This window comes from Apis laboriosa, unplaced genomic scaffold (genome assembly GCF_014066325.1).
Source record: "Apis laboriosa isolate Shangri-la unplaced genomic scaffold, ASM1406632v1 scaffold21_cov150, whole genome shotgun sequence".
In the NCBI taxonomy this organism is placed as follows: Eukaryota; Metazoa; Arthropoda; class Insecta; order Hymenoptera; family Apidae; genus Apis; species Apis laboriosa.
The window spans coordinates 8,720-30,661 of NW_025222365.1; the positions used below are offsets into that span (position 1 = coordinate 8,720).

The following is a 21,942-nucleotide window of genomic DNA, read 5'->3' on the forward strand; positions in this document are numbered from 1 at the left end:
GGAGATTTGAATGAAAATGCAGTTTCAAGAGATTTTTTTTTCAAGAACGATTTCCCTTCTGCATTCAATACCAATATTCAAACTTACTTTTCCATTTCGATAATTTTCCAATAATATTCCAAAATTGAAGTGTATAGAACAAAACTATCGTTTCCACAATCGACATATATCGAATACAATCGAATAAACAATCGACACCATAAGACGGTTCTTTCTCATTTTTCTACATTAAAGTATAACCCTTGCGTTATTCAAAATCGTGCGACGACGATTGATCGATAATCCCAACGATGTTTCGATAATACTTGAACGAGTAAAAGTAAAAGCGTAGAAAACAGTAGTAAAACGCGTTGATTACTTGAAACTCGGATTACGAGAAATCGAAAGAGACGGTTCCTTGGCGATCTCTCACGATCGATGGGAAGAGATAACGAGAAGCGAGAAGCGGCGAATCTGACTCGCGTACTCGGGTGGTGGAGGAGGCATCGCGCCGATTTCCCCGAAGCGATCGGGGTCGCCTCGAGGCGCGGGTCACCTTGACCATCGTCAAGGGCCCGTCCAGAGGGGGTTCGGTCCAGAGGGGGTATGGATCAAGAGGGACGGTGGCCTCCAGCGGCGACATATAAGTCTCAGGAACACTCCCCACCTCGCGTCAAACGTTGCCGGTACGGCAAGCGCGCGGTATACACCTACGATCCACCTTTTATCGCCACCGTTTCCTCTGCCTAGGCCCGCGAGTCCTAGCTTCAACAGAGCTTACGACAGATAGGAGGGAGAGACATACCTGTTGTTCAGCCAACGGTGTAACGAGAACGTGGCGGAGGGACCTGGTGAACACGCATCATCGTGCCTGTACAGCTGCCACGAGCTGCTTAACTCGCAGCTGCTTTATTAGTTCTCTTCACCGCGCGGCTTTCGAGAGAACTGTCCACCGCGTGATCGTCTTCGATCGTCTCGATTCTTTCGACGGATTTGATACGTCGGATCATGAGGATCGTAAGTAATATTGATATCTGTGTGGAAACAGGTGTGACGAAACACACGTGTACAGAGTGTTTTATACTTTCTTGTACGAACTTGTTGGAGCCACGATATCTACGAGTGAAAGTAAGAGAAAAATGTTACGTATTTTTTTCATTTCTGTGGACGACACGATTCGACCGCGTCTCGAGAATAGTCTCGACTCGGAAAAAAAAGAAAAGAAGATTGGAGAAAGTCGACGATGAAATGGAAATATCATCGATAAGAATCATTACATACAATTCTTTCCTTCTCTTCGTTTATCGAAGAAGTATTCGTGGAAGAAAAATTAAGAAAACACCCTGTGCACGCGCGGAAGAGATGTGTGAACGGGAAAGGGAAGTTTTGCTCGGTCCGCGTGCGATTAATTGGAGGGGCGGTGGTATCGGTGGGGGAGACTTTCGCGGGACTAGATCGCGCGCTTTTATATAGCGAAGTAAGTTGGCGGGCTCCCTGTGGCTCGTTCGATCGATCGTCTCTCGGTCTCGGTCGGGCGGAGAAGAAGTCTCGGTGGTTGTGCTCGGTTCGGCACATGACTTGTTACATCGAGAGACGCGAGCGTAATTCGTTCCCCCTCGAAGTTCCCGGGGAAATGAGGTGTTTGACTGGATATCATCGAGCACGGTAGTCGGATCGAGGATCGAGGGGTACACGCAGGATGACACTGTTCCAAGTGAGAATAGATATTAATCGGGTCCTTCGAATTCGAATTATTATAATTTTTTTTGGATTCGAACTTTTCGTAAATTTTCAAAATTTCGATAATTCGAGTAATTTCTCGATTAACTGTTTCGCTTCGAGATTTTTCGTGGACCGTTAGCCGGCCACGGTCACAAGTTGCTCGACGTCTTTAGGAGCCTTTCACGCGCGCGCTTTCTACGATTGTCGATCTCAAAATTATTAACCGCGTGAAACTCGTGTTTTCGCGTCGAACCATCAATTTTAATTGTTCGATAAAAGTGTGTTATCGTCTCGAGTATCTAACTTGTGATAAAGATCTAGAGAGAGAGAGAGAGAGAGAGCACTGTAGCATCATCCTCGTCACGATCACGTAAAGCATGAACATCGCGTATTTCGATTTAACTTTCTACATCCTCCTTTCTGGAACCGTGCCTCGTATCGCGAATCTATGCTTGCAATCGTGTATATATACTGTATATATATATATATAGAGCTAGTTCGACTATCAACATTCTCATCTATGGCTCTTATATGATTATAACATCCGAAAGAAATCGTAGTTTTTAAGAGTTTTTTAATTGCAAATGGCTGAATAACTTTATAATATTTCTATTCCTATTCTTCCGTAATTGCTGATAAAAGATTTCCAGAAGAAGTTGGTTCGCTTCTCTTCCCTATCCTCGATACATTCCAAACGTTCTTTCTCCTATTCTCATTCCAATTATTAGAAAAGTAGGTCGTGAATTTATTCGAAACTTCATAAAACTTCATTTCTCTTGCTATCATTCTCGATTCTTTTCGATCTTCCTCTTATAACACTTTTGTTCCTAAGTTAACCACGAAGGAAGATCTATGATTTAATTCGAAAGTTTCGGAAAGTTTCACGCTTCTCCTTCTCTCATTTCTCCGTTACTTTCTTTTAACGAAGATTCTTCTTCCTCGTTTCTCCTTCTTCGTTATCGCTTTCGTCACACTTCTTTTCGAGGAGAAAGTAATCACTGGTCTCGCATCAATAGATTAACGTCGGCTAATTACCAAGTCTGGAAACGGAGATAGACACGCGGAGGAAGGAATGGAAGGAAGTTGAACGGACGGAGGATATCCGTAAACTCGACTCGGATTCATTCATTGGATCTAGCCGCTGGCGAGACAGGTCCATGTCCTTGCCCGGGGCAAGTTGTAACGTTTGCCATTCGACTGCTGGCGTCTGCTTCGTCTCTTAACCCATTGCGCAACGCGTATATCACTAGCGGCAACCTGTCTGTCGGGATGATTATCCTACTTGATTGATCATTTGATCGATAGAAGTTTAATGGAAATTTTAACGTGCCGTTTACACTATTTCCTTATCCTTACACTTTCTAATCTCTAACGTATCTTACAATTTTCGTGTATAATCTTTGATACAGAGTGATGTGATGCCATGATGTAACACAACTTTATCGTTTCTCATCTAAATTCTTCTTTTTCAAGTTCTTCTTTCGTTGGTTTCCTATGTATTTTTTCGTGCTCTTTTAATTTCATCGTCGTAATCTTCTAATAGGTGTTGGAAAATTGGAAAAGATCATGTAATTTTGAAAACTGCTTATCTCTTTAGAAATTCTATCTTCGATCGATTCGACATCTTTGGATTAAATTGTAAGACGAGGATTTAATATGGGTCATCTTGTAAAGATTAAAAAAGGATTCAAAGTGACTGACCCTTAAAATTGTGATATCTGCTATCGTTGGAACGAATGAAGGAACGTTTCGAAATATCGAAATAATTATTAAATTAGGTGGATATTTTGTGGTTGAATCGTAGATTGCACGGGTGATTGCGTAATGAATAATAATGTAATGAATAATATCCATAGAGGAGATTGATAAAAAAAAAAAGTTCCGGATCAGATCGGAACAATGAGGATAATTCGCCTCAGCCGCGGGAATTGTGTTCACTGTAAAAATTCAATCGAGCATTGTGAAACGAGGACTGGAAACGGCTCAACTTAATTTCTTTTATGTACTTTTTTGGATTAAATTCGAGTCACGCACGAAAAACGTCATTAATCGGTTTCTAAATCGAAAACAATTTTACATAGATTTTATTTGTGCGATTAAGATTGAATTCCATGTTGCGAAATAATTTTTGAAGATTCTGCAAAATTGTTGAGCACCTTGCCTAAGAACCGTGGAAGGAGGAAAAGATCTGGACTCGAATCCTGAAATTCGATCGTAAAAATTTTTTTTTAAAACTTTCCAAAGCGTTACACGATCATGTCCCAGAGAACTCGTTCTGCAAAATTTATTGGCAAATAAATATTAACGTAAAAGTGCGTGGAATCAGAAAATTAATATCGAAAGGAAATATAATTTCGATTATATTGAATTCGTTAGAAAATCATTGATTTAAGTTAAATCACAGTTACTTTATCTTTTAAATGATTGTAATTATACGTATATCCGCATTTCTAATAGAATTATCGTATCACAATATTCTATATCTCTAATAATCACAAATCAGCTGATTTCAAAAAATTCGATGAATTATTCAATCGTCGTCGAGATATAACGTTTCTTAATAATTGTCTCCGTATATAGCCTCAAGTTTGGAAATTGTACGAGAATCGAAACTAAAAAAGGTTCTTGAAGCGATACCAGAAATCCTATAAGTATAACGAAACTGGTCAGAGAAATTGCAAAGCAACGAGATACGGGAATATTTTCGTTCGTTTCGGAGGATCTAGTGCGTGAACGACACACGCCAGTCGGTTAGTACCAATTATGGTATCTCGAGTCGATTTTAGGCCCATTACGATAGTGTTTTTTAGGCGTGGAAACACCTCGTTTCGCGAGGATACGATATTTCTTCTCATAATGATCGTGATAATATTTCTCTATTGCTTGTGATATTATTTATATACTGCGTTGAAGCGGAGAAATTGAGAAATCGACTGCGTTATTACTAGACGTGACAAAAAGGTTTTATAAAAGGTTGCTCGAAAGAAATGTTAATCGTGTCCACATTAATGTCGGGATTAATGTCGACTGTATCCACATACGTATAGCAAAAAAAAGGTTTTACGGTCTTCTTAAAATCATTTCTCAAACTTGTAATATTATTTAACTTTTCACAAGGTTGGACAGGATAGCGATTAGTCATACGACAGAGTGATTGACTTGGTCGTCGTTATCCTTTTCTCTCTCTTCTTATCGATAACAGTATATCTGGACGCTTATAAATCGTTGAATTAACCTTTCTATGCCGCAGAGAGACACACACTTCCTCTTCCAGTAGACTTTCAACAATCATAAATCATGAAACTACTTCGAAGCTTTGATATTTGAAGCTTTGATCACCTTCGTAATCACTTGTTCCGGATGAATTAATAACATTGACTCGGATCAGGAAGGAACAGTTTTAACGTGCACAGCTACACGGCTTACATATTTCCTGCAGGGCGAAAGTGATCGGGGAAACGGATTGGAAAGGAGGGGAAGAAAGATCTGTACACGGATAGATTTTTATTATTTATTTTTTTTTTTTTTCGAAAAACAAAAGGCGAATTTCGCGTTTGGAGAAAGGTCTCCATTCTATGGAGAAATGTTTGTACTTTTCCTCGATGATCGTTGAACCGTGACCACGATCGGAAGTATTCTTTTCTCATTCTCAGCCAACTCTAGTTTACACCCTTTTTCACGCGTTGTCTCGAGAGTGACATAACAGTGTTGTAGCAACAGCGGTCGAGTTAATTATTCATGGTCTAATAGAACCAGATAAACGATATTGGATACTCGACTCTCGATTCTCGAGTTGAACTCTGGAATAAGATAGGAGGTAACATGGAAAGGAAAGTTGCGAATTAAATTACGTTATGCTCGCTAGCATGATGGCAAAATGACGCGAGCGAAAGAATGGATTTGGAATACTTATCGGGGAAATTTTGAAAGAAGGTTTACCACACGATAGAAATTCGATAGATATAAACTCGTTCGTTATAGTCGTTCCACTTTCTAATTGCGAGCACTGCTCGCTTTTTCAACACCTTTGGCCCTCGTTTCGCGAAATAACTGGCCCATCGCCAAGGATAAGATTGAAAAGATTGCGCGACACAAGCAAAGTATGAAATCGCGATTGCTTTCACTCGATGCTGGAATTTTAGAATTCGACGTTAACGTGTACGTTCTATATCGATATCTATATCGAAGGGAATGGTCCGTTTCCATTCTGTTACAATCGTTGAACGCAACTTACAATTAATATCGTTCGAGGTCAACAATATCATCTCGAATCTACTCCGTGATTGCGATCACATTTCACAGGATCTCTCGACGCAGCTGCTGTGTCGAAGATGTGTCAATGCTGCGAAATACAACAATGGTCCTTTGTATTCTCCCTTTCTCTCTTCCGAACGCATGTATCCCTTCAACGTTCTACGAAATTAATAACGCGGATATCGTACGCGGATTTCCAAATGAAACGTGACTGTGTTTCCATTAACCATGGATAACAACACCTCCTGTAGAAGGTTTCTCCCGGGTGACGTCGTTTTGCACTCGGGGAGCGCATTCCGTCGAATTTTCTGAACGGTCGACCTCGATTATCGCGTGCACGTTGCACAATTCCCCTTTCTGAAAGGACTCTCGGTTCACGTTTCGCAGGAAACGAGTCGACGCGATGTTTCCTATTTCTTTTGTGTTCTCGCCTCGCGAAACTATGCTGATGAATTTTCGTGTTGTAACGTCGGTGTACGTCTTTACGCTGAAAATTGTATATCACGGATGAGTTTATAATTTTACGCGAGTCACCTGAAATTGGAAAAATTATACGACTGTTATCTGTTGAAAATTGAACCAAGTAAGACGATATATTGAGCAAGCATCGTATCGTCGTCCATGTCGAAATAATGTCGTAACTCGGTTGGCAACATCGAAAATAAAAAAAAAAAAATCAATAGAAAATCACGAATCAATTCGATTATCAATTAATTTCAATTGTGATGAATCAACAACGGAGAACTAATCGATAAATAACATAATTTCATTGCGATTTATTGCAAAAATTGGGTATTTCGCGTGTAAAAAAAAAAAAGGAAAAATTCAATTTTTCGGTTGAAAAATGGTAATATATTTTAACGTCGAATATCCTTTCTAAATATTGCGATACAATAGATGCTTTGTTTCCATCGGTAATTAAGAAACGCTTGTGGGGAAATTTCTCTGCAAACTGTGCAATTACACGTACCCGCTTCTCTTTTAATAATCGTTTCGCCGATGCATGGGAGTGAAAAAAATGGATTTACGAGAAAATAGAAGTTGGTTTACGGTCGTTGTCGTTCACCACGTGACAGAAAAGTAAAAGTGAGAAGATAACGTTTTGCACGATGTGGGCGTGTTGTAACAATAGCTATCCTATAAGTCGCATAGTGTGCATAGTGCATTCCACTGTGACAAAAGACATCGGTGTAAACAGACTTGTGTGCTTTGTTCGCGGCCAACAATTCGGGCTTTACTTCTTTACGAGAGCAGATTAGAGTAATGATATCGTTATCGATATCGTTATCGATTATTATTGGGAAAGAAAAACGTTTGCAAATTATCGAATGTCCTATCCCTCCGTTAAAAAATTTCGAATGGAATTTAACTTGAAGTATGAGCAAATGAGAAAAAGGAAAAATATCTCGATTAAGAACAAGAACGGAATAAATCTTATGTGTGAAGAGAAGGAAGGGAAATTTTTCGTTATCCATAAAAGTTTCGTGAACGTGACGGGATCCGACAGACAACCGACACGTCTAATTAACCCAACGGCGTAACGAGTCAATTTCACGCGAATATTTCCCGAAGCGATCATCCCAACGATCCTCTCTTTATTAGAGCTGTCGAGGAAACGAGTTGAAACGTAATTGCACCGTTCGAAACGGTGGAAAATTCGTCGAACTTTCGTTCGCGAAAGACGTCTTTCTCCGTTATGCAACGCACACGCATCCTGTTTCTCCGGATGCTTGACCGAGCATCGCCGCGTTGCTACGCACAGACAGACGAAAACGGGCGCAGTTCGTTCGAAGAGAAAAGAGGGGGGAAAGAAAGAAAAATGGACGAAAAGAATGCCGGTGGATATTAAACGCGGAAGCTTAAACGTTTCGCCTAGCGATTCTCCACTCTAATGGATTCGAGGTATTGTATACGTACTCGAGATGCATCTCATATGCGTCGCGCGGAGAAACTCGAGGAAACTTTGTTTGCGCTTGTAACGATCGAGAGATTCATTGTTTTGACAAGAGAAGACTGGATTTCTCTCTCGACGAGAGCATCCATGCTTTCGCTTCTCCACCGTTTGATCTCGTGTACCGATTCGAAATTTAATTTATATTTTCTGATGATACTTCGAGGTTCCATTCCTAGGAAAAAATTACCCGATTGTAAATCGAATATGATTCTACAATGGAAATTTATTGAAACGTGTTTTCGAATATTTTCGTAAAATACATTTCGTAAAAATTGATATTTTTCTTTTGTCTTTTAAAGGGAAATACACAATGGATTTATTAGATTGGAGAAAAAGAAAAAAATATTGGACTTAATAGCGACATTACTGAAAAGATGGATTGTCAGATTCGAATCAATTTGAATAATACACAGAGATTTTTGTCGGTCGCGATCACTTGTATTGAGTCATAAATCACAATATCGATATTTATCGTTGGAAATACGAGCTTTTACAAGAGTTCCGCCATTCGTTCGGACAGATCTACATAATCGATATTTGTTATCGATCAAACACAGGAACATAGATTGCGCTTGCTACTTTTAACTTTGTTCCCGATGACTCGCGCCGAACGAACGAGTGTCGTAAGAAAAGTATGGTGGAGAACGGGCGAAACTTTGCAGTCCGCGGGCGGTTTCGAGCAGATTAGAGGGAAAAAATAATGAAACGGGCCGACCTGCTATTTTATTGATCATTCGGTGGAAAGGAGGCTGAAATTCTTCCTGGAAATATCCGTGATTTGATAAATCTGTTGCTCGCAGGGATTAGAGGGAAGCAGCTATGCGTAGAAACGTACGTATACCGTGTATAATCGTGTATTATCCTTTATTAGTTCACCTTCGACATTAGCAATTTGTAATTTTACTCTGTCGATCGTGTATACGTCGCTTACAAAGATCGTACGTTTATTCTATAAGCAGCGTCGAAGGTGGAAAATTAAATATATAAAATTCGACCTGTATTAACAAGTTTAACGTTTCTTCAGCGAGTGGACAAGTGTTGAAAGTGAAGAGTAAAAGTAACTTCCACTTTTATCGTAATTAATGAAAAGTACTCTGAAGGACAACTCTCGAGAATTTTACTTACCGCGAATGTCTATAGATAGTAATCTTTGTATATACATTGTAACATTGCCGGAGAATGGAATCATTCTGTAAATCAAAATTAGTGAATGAGGGGAAGTTTATACGGAAATAGAAACATTAATCTTCAATCTTCAATCTTAATCAACGTGATTCGTGGACAGAGAGATGAATAATCGCGATTACTTCATTTCTATAATTAATATAATTTCCATAGATTTTTTTTTTAATAATAATAATTTCGTCTTTCTAGGTACTTGACCTCCATAGTATTACTCTACGCTTTCCTTTCTCGAAGAAATTACAGGCTTCACGAGTGCAACTTGCTACTTTCCAAGGTACTTCATTGAAACTCGGAGAGGAATTAGCCTTTCTCGCTCAAGGTTCGAATTCTCGAGCTCCAGTTTGCTTGGAAACCTTTCGAGCCGCGTGATATTCGAATCAGGACACTGTATTAGGTTAGCTGCACGGATATAATTTCACGCGTGAATGATTAATTATATGCTTTTTCTAAAAAAAAAAAAAAAAAAAAAAAAAAAAAGACAGCCTTAAAATACACTAAATCGCCATTCTTCTAATTTATGAATAATATTTATCGCATTCAGGCGTGGAAAACAGGCTCAACATAAATTCTCGTCTCGTTGAAAAAAAAAAAAAAACTCTCGAATAAATAAATTTTCCAATTTCATTGGTCGGACGTGCAATTAATTCTGAATAAAAAAAATGAATGATTTGTTTTTTTAAATCGTTCAACACAAAATCGTAATAAATTTCAAGATAAATATCGAAAACCGTTGCTCGTAATATTCATATTCAATTCATCGTATTTTCCTATTTTACAATTTTAAAATTACGACTTATGTAAGTTTATCCGTTTAAACGGAAACGCACGAATCACAGAAATTATATTATTGGGCTGCTTACGCAAAAATCTCATTGTGAGCGAATGGTTAATTACATAACAGTGTTTGAGATATTCGCTGCTCGGCTCGATTTATTAGGTGTTGATTATTAATCCACGTGACGCGGAGAACCGCGCGTTCTCCGGTTTCTACTTTCCTTCCACATTTCGTGCGCCGCTTCACCCCGACAAATATGCAATATGCTCACGATTATTTCGCAACCAGGCATTTATTAGCCGCGTGTTTGTGCGCGGTTCTCCTCGTGATCATCGACGCGCGTTGGTTCAGATATCACCGCGGCGTTGATATCTATCGTCACGGTGCACGCACATGTGTGCCGTGGTTTGTGGGCGACCTCGTGCGTCTGCAACGAGCGCGTCGTTCTCCTCAGACAGAATTGTTACGAATCTCGTTTTTCTCTTTTTTCGATGCCGCTTGTCAAACCACCTTTCGAGGACAAATTTGGTCGAACATTTATTTCGATGTTCGGTCTAACTGTATGCGCAAAAATCGTCTCAACTCGAGTTACTTGGCCTGCGTTGATAATCGATGTTGATATTCGCCACCTCGACCTTGCTTTTCCGGTTTCGAGTCTAGTTCAGTTTCAAGGAAACTGGAAATGATTTCCTCCGAGATTGTTACGCTTCTCCGGTTGAAAAATTCAAAAGTTCAACGTTCCATGTTAAAAAAGTTAATCTCTCGTGTAAATTATATTATAATAAATTATATCGAGTTGTTGCGTGCCCCGTTCCACGATGAAGCTATTTTAATTATTACGATCGAGAATTGTTTATTACACGCAATTACACCGACATGATTCGTACTTAAATCCTTCTTGTCACGAATTCTCATCGCGGATAGATATATATATATTTGCATTTTTTTGCAAGGAAAGTAGGTGTAGGGTCGCGAGAAACGATAAATATTTCTCGATAGTCAGTTTCGTTACGGTAATTACGCGAATTTATTCGTCCAGGCAGTAGATCTCTAATTAGAACCAATGTCGATCAAGGGTCGATCTCTGGTGCCTGCGATACTCTATCATTAATCTGTCTTTCCCTCTCTCCGCTTCGATCAATCCCGTTCAAAATTGTGACAAGTAAACCACGGTGTGGCGTAATGGGATATCGTCATAGAGACCCGTATATCTCGTTGGAAAATCAACGTAACGTTCTAGATCCAGACACGTGGATCTAGTCAACGTTTTAAATAGCTTATGAATTTTAAAGATATCAGATATCGATCTGGAATCGACTTCTTTCTCTCAATGTATATTCAACGGAACTTTATAATAACGAGTCGATAGTTTATGAATTTCAAAGATGGATACGGAAATACTTTATTTATCCATCTGGAATCTCGAATGAACAATAAAGTAAACAATTACCTTAATAAGTCAATCGTTGGTTCATCGTTGAATTCTTGATATATATCGCATAAAATTGTTCACTCCTTCGCTATACTATATCTAGCTATATATCTACGCAATTATCAGTCGTATGTAATAGGGCAGCAATTAATCGCCTTGACATTGCGACAAGCGCGAAGAAAGAAATCGCGAAGCGATGACGTGTCGCGCGTTGCTCACCTTGCTTTCGATACAGAAAACCGATATGTGTGCAACAATGTAACCGCTCGTTCAATCGTCGTTTCGCGCGATTATTCAAACGCGATTATCCAATCAAACGCGTTCGTGGCTCGGATGAGGTGACCGTGTATAGCGTGCAACGATTTCGTCAGATTTTACGTAAGAATCGGAACGGGCGAAAAGAGATGATCGGTTGTCAGAAGATATAAATCGCCGGCTTTTCTTCGCTCGCCTCGAATCGTTTCCCCGCGTCGAACTCGAGATACGAAATCGGATTTTTCGTTCGTTGGAGTTTACGACACGTTTACGACACTGCACTCTGTTCCCTTTTTAAACGTTTTCCTTCGAGCACGCGATGTCTCGTGAGCTGATAACGACCTGGGAATATTTATCGCTTTTTGCGGAAACAGATCGGGGGATCTGTCGCAATGTTCTGTCGAAACTTCGGCACAAGCGAGCAATTAACGAGTTGCTTTTCTACCGAAAAAGTAAAAGGAGTGAAAAAGTAACGGGAAATGTTACTTTGTCCACGTTTTCGATTCGAGACGCAATCGAATTCTTTATTTCCTAAGAAATTTTGACATTTATGACGTTTAATAAATCCTTACAATTCGTTCTTTATCTTTAGATTTTTAGAATGTAAATTGTTGGTGACAAACGTACGGATCGTTCGTTCTTTCAACGTGAAATTATCTTTAAATTCGTGTAAGAAAGATGTCTGTTGAGCTCCTCGACGATGAGCATGAGAACCTTTTTTAGTTATTAATCGTTAAATTTTAAATAAATTCTCACCTTTGAAATCCGTGAAATCGACGACGATGATTTTTCGACACAAATCTTGAATGCAATCTATTTCTGGAATCCTTTCCCATTCGAAATTCCATAAATACGAACGACGCAAGAGAAACAGAGAAAATATCCTCGAACGAACAAACAGCGGGATCGATTAAAAATCGAACGGCTGCAATTTATCAGAGTCGAATGGGACGACTCTGACGGCGCGTGGTAAAGTGACTCCGTGTTGCGATTTTAACGTTCTCCATAATTCATCGTGGTTAATTTATCGAGTAACACTTGGGCTTCACAGATTCTTGCTTAATAATGGCGAATGTTTAAGGAAATCGAGGCAAGAAACGGGAACGTTTGAGGAGAGATCTGAACGACTTCTGAAACGGATACGAAAGCAGAGAGTGGTGATTTTATTCGACGAGTATATTCGGCCCATAAATTATATCGCATTGTTAACTGATAGAGGCTCGTAAAAATTGTCGCATGGGTTGGAGAAAATCTCGAATCGGTCGTCAATCATTGGATCGAGGTTAAAAGTGTTTTCAGAACGAACGTCTAACGAAGCTTTCGATTCCCATTTATCGTTGTACATAACGGAATTTAATGGGGCCGTTTCCGGTTTCGCAGAAGTTAAAAGTGGAATCGTCACGATTGTCTCAGGAGGCTCGATTAAAACTTAATTGAAAGGCTCGAGGATTGCTATTTTTCATTTATGTTTATACATTTTTTTTGAAAGTTTTTGCACGGAGATTGGGAAACGGTGAAAGTATCTAATAAATCGTTGATAGATTCAATAAGGGAACGCGTAATTCGGACGTTTGAAGGGAAATTATAATATCTCGATTGACAGGATCGATAATTTATTTCATCTTGACAACCGTATTTGTGATGCAAAAATTTGAACGTAAATAACGAAATATTCCCTCTCGGTTAAAAGAAATCCTACTTTGAAAAATTTGAAATCTATCTTGAAATTCTAAATAAGATATTTTGATCTTACTAGGAAGGCTGCGATTGATTTTTCGAATTTATAAATAAAAATCAGGAAAAGATAATTATTATTATTATTATTATTTTCTATAAGATAAAAAAAAATCATACGTATTACACTAAAGATTAGATTAATCTTTCCATTTCAGACAATTCTGATTCTACTGGTTTTCACAGTTCTGGCAGCGGTCTCGTCCCAGGACTACAGTCAACTGTTCGCAGGATTCGGACCTTATATCAGGCAAGCAGTAGCAATGCGAGATCCACGATCGAATAGAGGTGAATATGCTAATCCTTTTAACCCACGAAATCCTTGAAATCCTTCGAACCAATTCCCGATAAACTTGGGATTCGACCAACACTGCGTCCCAACGATCCCAGTCCTCGACCCCTAAAACCCTGTCGGAAATAATCTTCGAGAGTGAGATATGGATTCGCGAATAATTGGCGGTTAATTCCATTTCCGCTCGAGTTGTTGACGAACCGTGACGCTCCTACCAAATGAGATTATTCTCGGATTCTCGTTCGAAGCCAGAAATTACGATCGATGCCGGAAGGGGGAACTAATAACGATAATTTCATAGATATCGAACGGTTATATATATTTATATCTGTATATAGAGAACGTTTAAACTACCGATAGTACGTGATTAACGTAATTCGTGCGTCGAGGAAAAGGAAAGTGATCGTACGAATTCTGAATGGATTTGCAACGATTGCTCGATCGATTTCTACTTTTAATAATTATCTATATTAAAAAATATAAAATTTTATTTAATAATAAATCGATGGATAGATGTAAAATGAATTTTAAATCGCGTATTTATTATTTTAATTTAAACTTGTTCAATTGATATTTCGCATTTATTTTAGCAAAGTTGTGTAATTTTTCAAAATAAAAAAGAGAAACGATCGTGTAAACTCCGCATCGATTTTTATTAATATATCAACGGTAAAATTATGCAAATTTATTCGGTATTAAATAAAAAAGAAAGAAAATTAAAATTTTTTTGATAATAAATTAATAGATAAACGCAAAGGAATTTTAAATCGACACGCGTTAATATTTTAAACTCGTGCAATTAATTTTAGAAATTTCACATCACTTCGAGTTCGAAATCGAAGATTAATGGACGAGACGACAGGCGCTATTTGTTGCCCTAATGAGGTATCCCATTCTAACGTTGAAGCTTTGACATTTGTCTGCACGTGTATAATTCGACACACGCCGTAACCAGGATACGCGATCCTTGCGATCGAGTGGAACGCGGCGGCGCGTTTTACGCACGGAATGAGTGTCAAGTTCAAACTCACCTACAATAAATAGAGGCAGGAAAATGTTGCTGACATACCGCCAACTTGTGCTCCGACTGGTCAATTTCTTGTCAACGTGTGTTAGATAATAATTTTTCCTCGAGTGAAATACCTTTTTACGCATAACTCTCCGCCATTCTCCATCTCCAATCGTAGTAACATCGTAGATTCTTCTAAAGTTTCTTTTCATGATTTCCATACGTCTTTTTTTTTTTTTTTTTGAAAAATCCAACGATATTGAAAATTAATAAATATGTTCTTTTACAATTGCACGTTGAATAAATTAACGAGAAGAATCGACTAGATAAAAAAAAAAAATCAATTTCTTAAATGATAAAACGATAATATAAATTTGAAGTTAAAGAAGAATAATGGAAGAAATAAATGAAACTTCGATTCTAGATATAGTATATAAAATTTTGTAAAAATATCAATATATATATATAAATAATATATTTCGGCGATCATTCTGGATATAAAAAAAGAAGGAAAATTTTTTTTAGAATAATTCAACTATATTAAATAATCTTAATTCGTGGAGCGTAAAAGGGAAGTGATCTCGTGATAAGCTGATAATGATCTAGCAATAAATTGAAAGTCTAATGATAACTTCAATCAGGTCGTTCGCATTTCTTAATTAACCGGAACAATTGTGTTCAAGTGTTCAAGCCACGAGGTTCATAGTTTCGTAACAGTTTGCAGCGATGCGATAAGGATCGAGTTTGTTGCGTGAGATTTGCACCTCGCACGCATTAATGGAAACCGCTATTTCCACAGTGGCATCGATTAATAGTCGTTCGGATTGCAAATCACTTCCCGATTCAGATAGATTACACTGGATCTCCTTGAAAACTTGTTTATAACGAGGTGCTTATAAAATTAACACTCCGTAGAATTGCACAGGGAGGATCGATTATGTGGATTCTCTCGTTTATACGCGGCTGCCTTATACAATCGGCATTATAATTTAAATTCCTTCGTTCCGAAAAGGTTATAGAAGATACACGAAACATTGCGAAAGATTATGAATATTTGTGTTCACGATCGTGATCGAACGATCGATCGAAACTAGACCAAACATATATCGAAGGAACGAAATGACAATACGATGGAATTCTTCTTAAAGGAATTTTCGAATGATAGAACAAGCAATTTTCTTCCATTTTTCGTCATTATTATGTTAATTAAGGCATAAAATATAAACGAAATATTATTATTTAATTATTTATGGATCTCATAACTTCTTTGTTGAACACATACACATCGAATTATATTCTTTTTGTTTCTCAGAGTATCGAGAAGATATATTTTCATTTTCATTTTTATCGGCTTCTTGTTCAAAGTATTCAAATTCAAAATAACACTAAAATGATTTAATAATAAAATAGCTAATAGCTTCGAATAATTGAATGTTTGGATAATCTAAATCTTTGGACGCTAGAGATTCCATTGCATCGTATAAGAAAAATTAAAAGATCGTTTTAAAAGATCAGATCGGCGATCTTTCGATTTGGACCGCAAGCAACGACCGTGAAGAGTGGATTATAAATTACGCGAAAAATTTCGTAATTTCAAAACGACTCGTGTACTTTTGATAAGATCGCCGTGTAACAGCGATTACAGAGATCATCGGGGATGTCAGGAGCGTACGGTAGTGTAATTTCATTGAAGCATGGTCTTTCTGGGGCACGATGTTGAATAATCGCAAGCTACGGCCTCAGTTTAACGAGCTCGTTTAAACCGTGTTTATGATTTTTCATAAACGTTGCACGGGAACGGAGAATGGAATCGAGACGTCGTTTCTGATTGAAATGAAATCGAGAAAAGGGGCATAACTGTCAGATTGACGAATGACGCTTAAGGCTTCGTGCCTTAAAGTAATCGATCTCGTTTAATACGAACCGCAAAAGGTGAATTACTTCTGAAGTAGAAATAATCGAGAAGATGTAAATTTGATCGAAGAATGATCGAAGGATGACATTAAAATTTTCGTCCCTCGCGGAGACATCTTCCTCTTCCACGATTTCTTTCTTTTTAAAATTTCTTTCATATTTCTGACAAGGACGATTTTCGTTCCAGGTCCGGTACTGTTTCCTCCTGGCCCTCCGCCCAATAACGAGGACACCAGCGGAGTGATAGTAGGCGCGAGCGGATACGGATTCGTGCCGCCCAACCAAGGTAAATCGTCCTTCTGAGGAGAAATGGGAAATGCTTGAACCCGTGGCGCGGAGAAGCGGAAGATGGCGCAAAATATCTGCTCCTAAAATTCACACCTCCACCAAAGACTCAACAACACGGCGAGCAGTAACACTTTGGGGATGACACTAACTCCCGAGCACTTGTCGTCGCCCCTTGTGCACTTAACTTGTGAATAAATCGCTATTTATTTGTTGCCAGATACGTCGAATCGCCCAACCCCCTCCCCCTCTTCGTTCTTCACTCCAACGTTTTTAATCTGCATGACTTCCTTCACTTACCATACCTCGAGGGACGAAATCATTTGAACTCCATCCTTCGACCATTCTTACATCCGAGATCAAATTTACAGCTCCTTGATTATTTCTACCTGAGTAATGATTTAATGGTTAAATTGCGAGGAATCATCGTGACTAAAAAGTATCCATGGAAGATATTCTGTAATTAGCGATTGTGTCGATTCATTGAAATTTATTCGCTGTATTTATATAACGATTCGTAACCCATAATCATTTGAAAATAATATTCACAGCTCATTCGAAAAATTATTCCTTCGAGTAACACAAGTAAGGAAGACGTACGTTTCATTTTAACTATAGACTTTTCATATTTTTAAATCGACGTAGATCATTTTGAACGACGATCCTGAAATTACATTTAAGAATTAAACGGACGATACGATTCGATGGCTTTTGTGAAAGGCCATTCCATTTAAATCGTGATCCTGAACTCCTCAAGAGCGACGATCCTTCTCCTTGATTTCTATCAAATCAATGAAATATCACGCAGCGACACGGAAGATGGAATGCAACCTTCGATTCTATTCTCCCGACTCGTACGAAATTTGTAAATATAAAAATGGACACCTCTTCCAAGACTAATTTTACGTAGTTTCACACTAATACGATTCGTGTTATCTATAGTGGCTAATTAGCACTTGCCCAATTCACGAATGTGTTTTAACCAATTCCACTAACACGATTCCACGCAAAAGGTATAGAAATGCACAAAGTTAAACCATTTAACTTACCACCATTTTTATTTTATTTTGGAAAGAAGAAGGGCAACTTTCCCTTTCGAGAATCGAAAAATCTTGAAAACAAACAAGTAACCACCCTTGTGAAAGGTCCTCCAACTTTGAAAGCTGACAGCGTGAAAAATTTTCGTGAAAAATCTATTCGATCCTCGCATAAATCACATGGCGGAGTAATCCACGTGTAAATGGAGGCATCGAGAGCTTTCTCTTCCTCTCTGCCTGATTCTCGCAGCAAAAGTTAGGAATAAAAATTCTCCCTCGTCTTTCATTATTCGAATTCAATGGCGGCATTCCTCGTCGTTCGATAGAGAGGAAGAGGAAAAGAGAGAGGAAGAGGAATACCGGTTTCCCCGAAGAAGAGGCAACCTTGGGATCCACTTAGAGAGACGGGGGTCAGTGAAAGTGATTTCGTTGGCCTCGTGACTTAAACTCGTTTACACGTAACCTCGGCTGAGCTACTTCGCGAAGCGTAACAGGTGTTATGAGGTCAGTTGGACAATATCGTAGTTTTTGGCGACACGAAAATCTGATGTATCTCTGCTGCTGGGATCAATGATCCGTTCATGGTCAAGTTCGTGGTTTTAGGCTTTTTCTTTTTCTTTTTTTTTCTCTTTAAGATAAAAAGTTCTTCTTTGTGGAACCGTGAGGCTATTTAACGTATCATATTTTCTAATCGAGGGGAAATATTATAATATTTCGTTACACGTCGAGAAAATAATGATTTCCTCTTTATGTAGTAAAATTGACAGTCATTCGTGTATTTTGAAGATGGATCTTGACGAAAAAAAAAAAAAAGAAAATTAAGAAAATCCTTCAGAGTAAGATCGAATGATTCAAGATAAATTTCGAAGATGATGTTGTTTCTCTAGATACGATAGAAATAATAATAAAAAATGATCTAGAAAAAAAAAAGAAAATCAAAAGTTTTGAATGTAATCAAGAGGAGGAATAATTTCGTTCCACGAAATTCAATTTACATTTTCCAATAGTCGAGCGTAACCCTGAAAACATTACTAGCCAATCGCGTAACGAAGGCAATTACGAGATTTATAATCGTTAACAAGCGCAATTAGGCATCGTTAGGGACTCGTCGCTACTTCTTTATCGCGGATCACCGTTGCAAATAAAAATAAAACTGACTCGTAATTCGTTGCCGCGTATCGTTCTCTTAACGAGACCCTCGTAATATGATTTCGTGCAACGAGCCGTTATTCGAACGATCGTGAATTTTTAACGGGCGTAATTTCACAAACACGCGGCCCAATTGAGACGAAAGTTCGATCCGTGCGCAAAGAGTTCCATACGCTGTCGTTGCATACGCTGTCATTATGAGTAATAACACTTAATCGAATAGTTAAATGAGGTCGCTCGAGGAACTTCCACACCTTTCCTCTGCCTGGAATTTAATTATTATTGCAAATACTTGCTTCTTTTTTTTTTAATTCTTTCGTTCCTAACCTTTAATCGGCATCCATGTCATGGCCTCTGGACAAGAATATCGATTACAATCGTCGTCAGAACTGTCAGACAAGACTCTAAATTTTTAAAGTCTAACGTCACATTTGAGAGTATATAATATTGGAAAGAGGGAAAAAACTTTTTCCCTAAAAACTTTTTCTACTATCTTTTCTCAAATCTCTGTGGCATTAAAAATTTAGAGTAATCCTGGTTAGCACTTGTACCAGAGCTTCTAGTCGTTGATTTTAATATCGATTTTTTATTACGAAACGATTATAATAAAAAGATAAAACCGTTTCGCTCCACGTATATAAAACGAGCATATTCGCGCGCGTGTACCTCGACAAAAGGATCGACAAAAGGATCGATGAAAGTTTACTGAAAAAAAAAGAAAAAGAAAAAAAAATATGCCTTTGTAACAACCGGTTTCCAAGAATCATAGAAGATTCAGAGAAATAATATTCCATAAAATAATATTCAATCGGATTGTTCCGTGCCTTCCAATCTATCCAGACAATAGAACGGAACATTGTTCACAATGGCTCAAGATAAGCGGATAGAACGTTCGAACTCGATGGAGAAATAAATCTTCAGCGCAACGGACTAGCGTCTAGCGTCGGTTATGGCCACGGTATATCTTTTGTTCATTAATGCCTGTAAACGATCGCGATGGAGCGGATAAATCTGCGAAACTGGCGGTGATTAACGTTCTTCCGCGTCTAAGGGCAACGCGTTAAAAAGTTCCTCGCGGAGATTAACTCGCGGCCGGATAACTCCGCGAGAAACGCAGGAGGCGAGGATCAGACCCGTTTTTCTTGCGATGCCAACGACGCTCGTTCAACGAATGCGAGGATGGCCCGTTTCGACGTTGTCTGCGCGTTATCGAGCTGCCTGCCTCTCCCTCCTCCCCGCTTGCGGAATAATTGCGAGGAAAGGGGCGTAATTACGGGGTAGAAATCGGGGACAAATCCTCCTCGATAGCGTGGATTCCGTGGAGGAACGATTTAGGTGTTAATGATACAGTTCTACCCGCGAACGAGCGGGTGCCAGTGAAAGGCAGTGATCGTCTCTGAATGTCTATGATCGACAATTGATGGTGTTGGTCCGGGGAAGGGAAAGGAAATAAGACACTTAGCCGCACGTGTTGCTAACTAGTAGTAGAGCGATCGTTAAACTTGAACCACGCACTTCTCCGATTTCACCTTCGCTTGTATATTCTTCTATCTATTCGTTGTTGCGTCCTCGATATATGGTTAAGATCCATTTCAGACAAATTCTCAATTCGACATAATATAATCAATAATATCAATGTTATTTTCGGTCGGTAAAATCGGGAACGGGAAAATCGATAGAAATCGGGGAAAAAATAAAAGAGTAAACATGGTTCAAAAACCTTCTCCTCCTCGATACGCTCTCTCCAATTCTGTCGCTAGGGGAAGGGTTGAATTTACGCACAGCCACGTCCCTTGGATCCTGCCTAATGGATCCCATTGCCTTCTCCCCGTTGGTTAACTTTATTGTCAGCGCCGTGGTCGGCCGGTGTCGGAGGCAACGGGCAGAAAAGCGAGCACTTAACACAGTCAAAGGGAGAGAGGATATCGGACGTGGTGGAGAGATGAGGTGGAAGGGTGGCCGGGTGACGAGGGTCCTGTAATTAGCGAGCTTTGAAGCGGTCCCGTGCCTGACTTCTCATTACCGACGGTCAGGTGTCCCGGCGATTACTCGAGGAGCTTTGCCGCGCGATTCTTGGCGAATTATCGCGCGTGATCTCGGGCGGAACCGTGCCTCTCGCGTCTCCTCTCCGACGAAGAAGGATCGAAGGGGCGATGCTCGACCACGATGAGGGGAAAGGATGGAGAAGGAACTTTGGAACGTTTCGAGATCCTGTTTCCTTGTGTCCGCGAAAGTTTGACAGGGTCGAGGGTCGTTTGCTTTCGCGCGAACGCGTTGAGGGTGAAATTTAACGCCGCAAGAAATTTGGGGGAATTTTATTTTCGAGAGGATGCGTTTTTCGACGAGTTGAATTAAATTTGGGGGGAGAATTTCGAACGATTTGACCGATCATAAATGTTTCCTTACGTTTTGTTCCAGCTTTCTATAGGTTCTTTTACTATTAACCGTGAACGAAGGATTAACGGGATATTGAGAAGGTTGCGAGTGCCGCGTCATCGATGGGGAAACTGTACGGTGAGAGAGTTCTCGAGAATATGGGAAACTCAAGGGGAGGAACTATCTAGGAACCACGAACTCTGCATCCGTCCTTGTATTATACGTATCTCCACAGTGTCTCTGGATACAACACCACCAGGAGCATCCTTATATTTGTGTAAAGAATCATTGTATCGAGTTAATACATTGTTAATGTTTTCTACGACTAGTGTCTCGATATACCGCCTCACCTCGATGGACAACTTCTCGATCAACAACCATCGTTACACTTAAATAAAAAAAAAAAAAAAAAAGAAGAAGAAACACATCTAATAAGATAGATTTGACTAAAACTACGTTTAACTTAAAACCATCGGTCGAAAGGTCTATTAAGAAACGTATTTTACGCTTCAACATTTACAATCCACCAGATCAGATTGTAAATTATCCTCACAATTTTCCGCGCATAAACGAAACGTCGGATTAGAAAT

At 39.1% G+C, this 21,942-nt stretch overlaps 1 protein-coding gene across 2 annotated transcripts; it reads left to right on the forward strand.

Annotated features, from left to right (window-relative positions):
• The first annotated feature begins 687 nt into the window (after positions 1–687).
• On the forward strand, positions 688–21,677 carry LOC122712864. 2 transcript variants are annotated; one of them, XM_043932838.1, is made up of 4 exons: positions 688–996; positions 13,449–13,578; positions 16,693–16,791; positions 21,395–21,677. In XM_043932838.1, the coding sequence occupies exons 1-4, from the start codon at positions 988–990 to the stop codon at positions 21,418–21,420; spliced, it is 264 nt and encodes an 87-aa protein (XP_043788773.1). In that variant the 5' UTR covers positions 688–987; the 3' UTR covers positions 21,421–21,677. The 2 variants fall into 2 exon arrangements, with proteins under 2 accessions (XP_043788773.1, XP_043788772.1); XM_043932837.1 differs by lacking the exon at positions 688–996 and adding an exon at positions 1,486–1,693.
• The last annotated feature ends 265 nt before the right edge of the window (positions 21,678–21,942 follow it).